The following is a 10595-nucleotide window of genomic DNA, read 5'->3' on the forward strand; positions in this document are numbered from 1 at the left end:
CGCTTGTTAATTTAAACTGGCCCGCCAGCTCGACGTCAATCTATATCTGCTTTTTGTGCCTAATACAACGTTGTGGAGTGATATATTGCTATTATGTTCTTATATCAGCAATTATTCCTACACAAGAAGAATCTCCAGACTAAAAACTACCCCGCTAAATTACATTTCTTTAATTGATTTACTATACCTAGGCACTCGTTGCTGTCGAGAGACGAGAAAAAATACAACAGCAGACGACTGGAGCAGACAGCCGACAACAGAAATGCAGTCGAATTCGGCACACACGATTCTGCCAGCCAACTAGACAGACTGGAACTAAAACAGGCGGTCGCCGTAGCATAGAGACAGATATAGAGGCAGGCAGACGAACAGCGGGATGCCAGCCATAGAGACAAGAAAGTGAGTGGCTGCCACCTGCAGATAGAACAACGATAGTCACAGCAAATAGAGGGACGACACAAGCCGTCGTCATCAGCAGTGCTTCGTTTTCCGTCACCGAAGCCAATACGGCCGTTTCTAGTGACACCGGTCGTATCTTTGGCTGCGGTCGGATGATGTGCACCACTGATGTTGTAAAAAAAAAAGAGTGGCCGTCTTGCGTAGCGGACACAAGCAAACGGACGGTTCGGGGCTACAGCGCAGTCGACACGCCGCCACTTCCACGGCGGTCGCCACCTAATGTAGCAGTAGAGTGTGATGACAGTAATAGGGGTAATGGGCCGCCAATAAGTGAGTAACTGATATCGGTCTGCTACAGCTGCTCTTGCCGCCTTGGCCGCCGCCGCCGCCGCCGCCACTGGGTCGTTGGATGGCTGCTCATCGGTGGGGTGTAGATCAGGACGTTCGCTGGAGGTGTTCGCCAACGGGACGGGCCAGCTGCAAGTTGGTGGGCAAGCTACTTCGATAGATGCAGCAAAAGAGGCAAGGGCAGTAATACTGCCAGCTACTGCCGTACAAAGATAGGAACTGCAGCTGCAAACAGCGGATGCCGTTGTCAATACAACGGCTGTTATTTGCCATCATCGCTAATAGTCGATCAGTTGATGCTGCTCACCGCCGTTCGGAGCTGACGTGACGTTGTATGGAACGTTCTGCAATGGTGACGCTTTCATCGTTGTGATTGTCGTCATCAAATTGGATTACTGCTACCACTTCTAGTTTCACTTGAGTGAAAAACAAGAAGGGAAGTTGACTTATCCTTGCTGTTCCATCGTGTTGACACGCATAAAGTTCATGCATTGTCGGTTTAATCGTGTCAGGCTATCAGTGATAACGCAAAAGCTGCGGCCTTACTATGGCCCAGAAAGTGCTTGAGTGTTTCTCTTTGTGATGTGCTGTGGTCAAACATCTATTGTACGACAGAGACACGAAGGTAGATGCTGTGGCTGTACTTATGGGGAATACAATAGTGACAGCGGGTTCGGTCCTTTCCAGATCACCCGTTGCAGGTGCTGATCAGAAACAGTAATAGTGGATGGGGCAGATTTTGTGGGGGACTTTTTTTAAGAGATATGCCACGCCACCCGTACATCTGCTGCAAGAATTTATTTGGCATTGTGATCCGTGGTAGCGACCGATCCGACATGCTTCTAAGTACGAGTACTACGAACAAGACTTAAAAGAGTTGATACGATGTCGTCTTTACGGCCTGAATTCAAATGATTTGAGCGTCGTTTATTTATGATAGACGACGACGTCAATATAGAGAACGTGTTCTAAGTGATCAGTTGCCAAGTCGGCCAAGTGATCTATTAGCTGAATGACTAGGATTCTATTACCGTCGTCGTTGAGTCGACGACAGCTACTTTTGCGGACCATACTGCGGCTACAAACAGAAGCAAGATGTACTTCCCGGTGCGATGGCCGCGTTACTTGTCTCTCGAAGGCCCGGTAATCCAGATTTGCGCCGACTATCATCGGACACTATTCGCCGTTTTACAACCAGATTGCCTAACGATCTGGGTGGAAAAGGTAGGCACCTTTCGTTCCTTCGACAGCCGCGTGGGGCCAGTTAAACCTCTACTGCTTTTTAACAACTATTTTTACAATGTCAAGTAACAATAGCAATTATGTGGTTGATATAGGAAACATGTTCTTTGGCTAGATTTGACGCGATTCTGAGCGCGAATCCGGTTTGACAAACATATCCGACCTTTTGGACGTGTCTCTACTTTATATGCACCTCTCTAAAGCTGTAAATTAGTGAATGGTTGCTCGTTTTTCTCTGTGGTCTTTTGTATGACCTGCGTCGTCGCTTTTATCAGTTTGAGCGTGGATAATTCGTTCAATCACGAATTGGTAGACTAGTGACCAGCATTACTAATGCACTGACTGAGTAATCGATGTCAACTGTGGGGTAGACGAAGCAATTGGATGACAGCTCAACGTAACGACTACACTATTGCTTCGCTCCCAAGAAATATCGGGAAGAGGTGCGCGCTTAGCTCTATGGTAGAGTTGTGTTCGTACGTATGTGTGTTTGTACATTTTGGTCTGTCCATGTAACGAGCCTGCATTTATTACTATGACTGTTGGTCTGTTTGTCTCTGCCCTTTGACAAAAATAATCCACTCAAGTAACAGCTGAGTAGTGCTTGCGGCATTCTCGCTATCCCCGGTGGTATACAAAAGCAAGCATAAATACGGTCTGTCGTTTCGCGTTCGGCGAGACAGCGATAACTTTATCGCTGTTATCTACGCTGGAGAGGTCAACTCGTTTGGATTCGGTATCTCACAGGTGGAGATACGTAGTACGTATTCATTTCCACTGGATCTTTTTAACCTTACTTAATTGATTTAAAAAAAAACGTATGCATTTCGCGTTAAACATTTGGTCGGCAGGCCGACCGACTGGTTTGCCATGAAACAATGATAGAAAATCAGGCAGATGAACAGCCGAGCTTAAGCGCGCGTTTCTCGCTTCTAAAGCTAAGCAGAAAGCAACAGCAGTAGCACTCTTAGTCGTCATTATCGATGCGCTCGCAGTTGTAGCAGTTGCCTTATCAGCAATTGTTTTTAACAGCAGCCCTCTGTTCAGACGAAGGCAACGAAAGAAAAGCGACAGAAATGGCTGGAATGTCTATGTGTGTACGTGTAAATATTTGTGTGCGTGCTGCATGTTTGTGGACCGTTTAGCGGTCCGACGCATGATAACGTCAGCGCCACCGTACAGAATATGCTTAAGCTGCAACTGATACGACTTACGCAACAGCCTTTGCCGATGCCATGCACAGGCGATTCCAGCGTTGTAATACGATGTTAGCATAGTTTAATGGTACCATCAAGCGGCTTCTTTCGTGTATTATCACGGTATCTATCATTGACTGGCAGAAGTGGCTCTTTTGTGTATTTTTATGCTGCAGCCCAGGATGGCGCAACTGATCCGGCAGTCGTGGCTGTATCCCGATAGGGTAACAGGATGAGAATTCCTGGAGAAAACGTGGCCGCTCAAAGCGGCCATTTTCTTTGCTGTCAATTGCCACCCTAACGACAAGGGGCTGGCGGTCGGTGATCGTCCGTTACTCGGCGGTGGGGAACTCGCTGTCTAGCGTAGGGTTCGCAAAGAACGAACATCTTCTTCGAAGTACCATCTAACAACAAACGGCATTCTGTATGTCTTTGTGCGGACAGCAGACATACCTTTTTAATATGACGGAACAAGAAAGATTCCTATGAAAGTGATAATATGCCATTCACTTTATATCAAAATTTTAGCGCATTTACGTAATGGATCATATAAGTAAAGGAACATTTTCGGCGGTCACCCGTTTCTCCTTTACGATAACTTAAAGACCGTTAGTTGAGTATAGTATAACTGATGAAAAAAATTTCTGCTGTGAATGACAGGCCACTACCTACCTGGGTTAAGCTATGAAAAGCAATTAACCGAGAGTATTGCGCACCACTTAAATACTGCGAAATCTGTAGACGGTGTACAAATGGATAGTGTCTGGCGGTGATGGGCCGTCTTTGAGCTCAGCTCACTCGCTGCGATGGCTGGTGAATTTTGGCCTGTACTGCGAATAGAATATTGTATGTACGCGGATTTCAAAATAAAATTTAGTTCTGGCATCGAGTGCCGTCCTTTACACGCTCATAATTATTTTGGGGTAATTCTTAGAAAAGAGAGGAAATTATAACAAAGATAGGTATCTCTTTGTGTTCAAACTGTCACTGAGTTATGCCGAAACGATAATATAAGTAGAAATAATTTCTTAATGAAGACGCGCGGCTTGCAAACAAAAGCATTGTAGACGTTTAGTGTATAATTAACAGTTTTGCCACATGGCTTGTCTCACATTGCCTTGTCGCGACTTTTTTCATTTTTGCTAAGTATGTGCTATTGTTACTGTGCGTAGGCTAAACATATATATGGTCTATTACATAGACAAAAGAGGCTAAAGAAAAAATAAATTCGTAAACTCTCAAAATGCGAGCTTTGCGCTTCGAGTTTGTATTGATTTTTGAGATGTGCATAATAATGGTAGTTAAAAGTACACGATCAATAGCTATTTCTTCAAAAAAACCCGCGCAAGAACGTAAATCTGTGTCTACGTGCTAAAGCTGCCGTATCCTTTGAGCGTTATAAGGTACATATAGAAAACTATTCCTATACTGTCTTTTTCTTGAATGGCGCTAAAAGACCGAGATTTTTGAATTTGCCCGCCATCATTAAAATCTTATCACAAGTGAACATTCTTGTTGAGGCATGGCCACCCTTCAATATTGGAATCGCCACATAAAAAAAGAGGGCTTGAAGGTAGTTTTTCACTGTTGATGAAAATATGAAGGTGTTTGTTACAGAGTTCGAGAAGAAATTTCAAAGACACTTGGTGGTTTTAAGACGTACAGAATGGATGTTGCTGCTTGGATGATGGAAGGGCTGACGACGAATAAACTCGTATTTTTGTGCAACGGAAGACGGTGTTCAATCGAGTAAAAGCCATTTGTTAGGGCGTGTCCTACCTCGAGTACCGATAGAGACAGTCTTTATTTCAGTGATGGTTGCGCCCTATTTTATGAGAATTTTTGCTGACGAATTAAAATGCGTTTAAATCAAGCTCTGTCATTAATAATCGATACTGCACATACCAGTCGCATTTTAGGTCTAGGTGCCGAATATTCAACGTTGACCCGTCCTAACTTCGCCAACCATTTTTTTATGCCACCACTGAACGGTGGATATAATATATAACATTAGAAGCAATGAGAATGTAATGAGTCGTAGCCGTAGGGTTTACCGGTCATCAACAACTTGCTGCCGTAAAAGTTCAAGGTATTATTATTATTAGTGAGTTGGGCGAAACTGTGCTTGAAACTCATACTGGCAATCATGGTTAATTGGCTGAAACAAAATCTATTTGTATGAATGAAAGGGTATGGAAAGTAGAATAGCTGATAGATAAAACTAAATAAACTCGCAGCTTTACGAGCCAGTGAATGGTATTTCTCCCAAATCATGTACGGCGCAAATGAATATCTACAAAAGCACTTTTCTATTGGGTGTGTTGGATATACGTTATAAAACAATGTGGCGACAATTACCTTAAATACATCGAGGCTCTAATTTGTATAGAAGTAGTAATATATTTGCGGAGCCCTAAAAATAGTATAACCTGTTCCAATGGGTAAAAGCTAGGCTTGTCGGTCGTAAGCATGCGTACGTAAAACACGCGTGACGTTTTGTAATGTGATTTGGAACGCATTTTTATTGTGATTGAGAAAATCTTGATACCTTCCTATTGTATATATTTTCCAAAAAAAATAATGCAAATTTTAGATTCCGCAAGAACGTCAAATGTGACTGATTGTTCGTCTGTTTCCTGGTAGTGTTTTTCCTTTTGACATTGTTACAAATAGCTGCATTGGGGTCGAATGGTGGAATCCGTTGTGCAGACGTACAGCCATCTCAAAAGCTATGTTGATCACTCATAAAACGGTTTTCTGTGCTTGATCAGCAGATAAAAGAAATCATCCTAGACACACACCGAGTTGGACCCTTAAATCATACGGAAGATGATTTAACGCAGGTATTACTGACGCTGGGTTACACTGTATTGGGACTTGGTGTTGAGGAGAGGATCATTCACGATTTCGTTGTGTTATCCAATACGTATGGATCTTTTACTATTAAGATGAGATTGGCAAATTATTTGAATCTTTTTAGTTAATGCTATCACGGCCTACCTGCCCGGCTTAAAAATACCTAAATTAAAAGCCATTCGTTGTTGAGCAAAATTTCGCAGAAGAATTTTCGCATATGCGAAGCAGTGTCGTATTGCCATAGTCAAACGATGTATTTCGAGTGTGGGCGGAACATTATCCAGCGGTCCGGCCGGCCGTATCTTCATATAGCCTCCAACAGAAGAATAGCCATAAACAAGAAAAAGGACATGCGTTTACAGGTTACGTTTTAAACGAATTGTATTAAGTGCACTATCATGATACACAGATGCCTCTGCTAAACGGCAGCTGTAGGCATAGATTATTTCGTTAAATGCGTATTACAACGCACGGGAACAGAGGTTTCTTTGTTGGGCTGCTATTTCTTGTTGCAAAGAAACTTGCGTTGTGCGTGTACGTGTGAAGTGATCAGTCTTTACAGAATTTTCAGAGGATACGGTAGAGCTATTAGATGGATGAAAAGCGCTGATCGAGGAATTAACGGAAAAATGTGTAGTAACTATCGGTGTAAGACGCTATGGCGGTATTGTGGAACGCGACAGACGCCGCCAATCTAACAAGCCAACAAATAACTCCATGTATGAACATCTCACTGCGTTTCCAACGGAAGTCAAGGCGAAATATCAATGCAGTGAGCGAAAGTAGTGACGACTTTCGTGCTCTATGTGATGGGGCAAGATGTGACACCTTGCCTCATCACATAGAGTAACGTGGCGTGAACGGTAAGCCGGGCAAGCGGTTTGTTTCGCCCCATGTAGTTGCAGCATTGGCACGTTATAAACACATAGGCTAACGGTACCCACAGCCACAGTGACGTTGAGGCATTTGTATGTACAGTGGTTTACTACGATGTCTCACGCAAGCAATTCAACAACAGTGCGGCGACGGTGACAGATTCGTACCGAGCAAAAACGGTGACTATACCTCCAGTAATGCTTCGCATATGACGATTCTTTGTTGACTGCTTTGTTATCCTTCCGGTTCTGTGTCTTCGCCTTTCTAAGCGGAAACAACGCGTCCCCGATATCTTTCTCTTCGGGCTTTAAGACTGTCAGCGGACGGGAAAGGCCGCGACCCGACCTTATAGCAGGGATGAATGAAAAAGAAAGAAGCTCCATAGTGTATCAGTCGCCAGCCAGTGTGGTAAATCCGCTTGAACTATAGCCGTGAGTGTCTTACCGTAATACGAGCCACTATATTCTTGCCGTTTGATTAAATCATAGTCATCAAAGGGCTCGTTCAAGATGCGTGCCGTGAAACGCTCGTCCGCTTGTATGTATCCCCCTGTATATTATACGAAGACGATACGATATGATGAGGGTGTGATTTTTTTCTATCGAAGAAGCCTATTTACTACTGTGACACGAAAAGCAAAGCAGTTGTCGTAATTATTTTTGCGGCGGAAATAGCATCAATAAATTTGTATGACAATACAATATCGTATCTAAATTTTGATTATACATTGTCTAATGCTCTGCTGATAAATGACTATTGACGTCCTGCAGATTGCGTAATCGTACAGCGTTGCGTTATCAGCAATAGGCATCATTCTCCCGTCCATCGCATTAGTTATCGTTACTTGGCATTATAAAAAATATAATGCTGTGATAATTAATAACGATGGAAACGTCAATTACTAAAAATGTGCACGTTCAGTAATAAAGATAGAGAAGATAGTAATACGTCATCGTTAACGAATTACGAACGAAGTACGATTTTTCGAAGTAGTAACCTATTGATTCTCACGTGTCTGCCATCTTGCATCCTTGATTTAGTCAGAGGACCACAATTAACGAACAAAGACGTTTTTCATCGATCATATCTGCTATTACGTCGAAACGCGTCGTGTAAAGGAAAAGTCTATACAATATAGCTCAATGACTGTTTGATAATCCCACTATAGTATAAACAATTTATGATGCTTGCCAGTAGCTGATTTTACATTGCTAGGGGAACTAAAATAGTGAAGAGTGCCTCCGTTGAGTTACCCATTAGATAGGCTTGAACACAACTATAGGCTCATTCATCAATACGAAAGTATATGCATATACTGTTCGTTGTAAGTAAAAACAAATTAAGTTTCCACGATAAACGTTAAAAATAATTATTTCACTAGAAAGAAGCTTGCAATTAATCTAAACAATTCATCATTCTATTAAAGCCCTACATGATGACACCAGAAAGCTGGCTGGCCGCACTTAGGTGTATCTTTTTATTGAGCTCCTGGGCTTTAGGACGTCGGACTTGCTATCAGTTCATGACTTTGGATCGTTTGTTTTATTCTTGTTATATTTCGCTAAAAGTCTTCATATATATGAAGTAGCTTTGCTAATTTGTAATTTTGGTCGAAACAATCGACGAGCGACTTGAAGAATGAAAACATTGCTTACTCTTTCAAGCTTTACTCTGGTGGTACCGTTAAGCATTGCCTGGCTCATAGAACGTCATCAGTACGAGAAATTTCGTTAACGTGGTGCTAACATACGCGACATACAAAGGATTCCAGCGGAAATAAGTTTTGAGCTGATAGCACATCAAAAGCGCAAAAAAATGTGAGGGCTTAATACGTTCAATAGGGACAAGAGGGCACGGAAAGTCTCAAAGAACTAATTGTTGAGGATATCTAGATATCCCAGTTCTTTCCATATTTTACTATCATAGTTTAATTTCTCTATATAGAAATCAAAAAGAGTTTATACATATAAACCTTTCCTAATTTTGTATATATATATATATATATATATATATATATATATATATATATATAGAGAGAGAGAGAGAGAGAGAGAGAGAGGAGGGAGAGATCAGGGACTTTTTGGAATCAAAACTATCGGAAAACTAAAAGTTCGCCTAATAGAAGTCGTTTTCAGATTTTCCAGAAGCCACATAAAAACCATTAATAATGTAAAACGTACATATCGGACCCTAAGTGGGAAGTTCATTTTATGTGGAAACGTTACACGGTAACTTATTTTTTTTTAAAAGTGTTAAACTTTCATCCTCCAGAATGAGTTTGTTTGTTTATTCCCCAAATGCTAAAAATAGCAGGTTATATTTGAGTATCCCATGTTATGTATATTTACATTCACAAAGAATAAAAAGATTGTATTAAAAACAAAAAACTAAAGGGAAATAACAATAATAAGTTGTTCACGTTCTATGCAATCACTTACATAGGAATGTACCGAATAATTTTTTGTCTTAACAAAAGCTATGTTTTTCGTGTTTTTAGCATCCACTACTATTATGGTGCCATCGGCGTTCATTGGCTTCGCTATCGGCGTATGGTCCGAACGTACGGGTCGTCTGGCGGAGGGACTCATCAGCCTTGGCAATAGTGACTGGCCGAGACCACGTGTTCTTCCACCAGGTTGAGGGTGATGCATTCTCGTCAAATCCCATTTACGAACAAAGAGACATCGACAGGCACTTTAAAAGGGACAGTTCCGAACTGTACATCAAGGTTGGTAAAAATCAGTACCTATGTGTCAAAGGCTCTATTACAATATCTATCCTTACGAAACTTGAAATTAGCAAATAGCAACGAATTCCAGGAAAATCCATATATCATAACATATATGGTAAAAATTATCATCTAAAAAAGGCTAAAACATCTATTCTTCCTGTCTAAAAGGGTACTCGAATCGTTTTGGGAGATAGTCGAAGATTCCAAGTAAGATTTGTAGCGAATGGCTGGTATCGAACGATCGACTCGTAATGAATTAGCTATTGAATGATAAGCGGTCTTTCCTGTCGATATAAGAGACATATCGTCTTTGCTGGAACTAAAATTGTGCTATTTATTACCAAGTATATATATATTATCGACATATACCGCTTCACCATATACGTGTTGAAATAACGAAGCTGGAATGTTTAAGTCAACACTCTTCGCCGCTGTTTCTCCAATTGCAGGATAGAGAGCGAATCGAGTGACGGATTATAAAAAAAGAAGGCTATTGTTTACCTGTTTGCGAAAGATCTGAATGAAATGGTTCTCTTTCGTTCGCTAGCTGCGTTACTCTTAGAACAATCGTGAATAGCTCTACGAATAGTCAATACGTGACGTTAGTTAATGTACAGACACGTTTATCCGAAAAAATATAATAAAATCATAACTACGTAATTATTATTATACTCCGGCGTTGGCAAGTAAGAAGCAAAATTACCTTCATCATTTTGTTAACCACCGACATTCTCATATTGTGTATTGATAGCTCACGTTTAATACAAGAGAAGAAATTTAATTCGAAGTAAATATCGTTAGAATCAGTGTATTCAAAGCGTATGGGAAAATCTCCGTTGAACCTGTAAGCCTCAACAGTTGGGCCTATCAAGCAGCAAGAACAAAGCAGTCGTTATCGTCGTTACCTAATGTATCCAACATGACTTATGAAAGAGCGGGCATTTTTT

General features: G+C 41.4%; 1 protein-coding gene and 1 long non-coding RNA gene across 3 annotated transcripts in view; both read left to right on the forward strand.

Moving 5' to 3' along the window:
- Positions 1 to 409: 409 nt before the first annotated feature.
- The window catches only part of Rich (Guanine nucleotide exchange factor subunit Rich), a 21008-nt gene continuing 10822 nt past the window's right edge, over positions 410 to 10595 (forward strand). For both annotated transcript variants that reach the window (XM_022832354.2, XM_086968093.1), the window contains exons 1-2: positions 410 to 1971; positions 9415 to 9645. In XM_022832354.2, the coding sequence (XP_022688089.1) occupies positions 1843 to 1971; positions 9415 to 9645 (360 nt within the window). In that variant the 5' untranslated portion in view covers positions 410 to 1842. The remainder of the gene's footprint in view (positions 1972 to 9414; positions 9646 to 10595) is intronic.
- LOC111259947 (uncharacterized) lies at positions 1980 to 4087 on the forward strand. Its single transcript, XR_015310809.1, has 2 exons — positions 1980 to 2749; positions 3362 to 4087. It is a non-coding gene; the product is annotated as an uncharacterized LOC111259947 (long non-coding RNA).

This window comes from Varroa jacobsoni, unplaced genomic scaffold (assembly GCF_002532875.2).
Source record: "Varroa jacobsoni isolate VJ856 unplaced genomic scaffold, vjacob_1.0 scaffold_387, whole genome shotgun sequence".
NCBI lineage: Eukaryota > Metazoa > Arthropoda > Arachnida > Mesostigmata > Varroidae > Varroa > Varroa jacobsoni.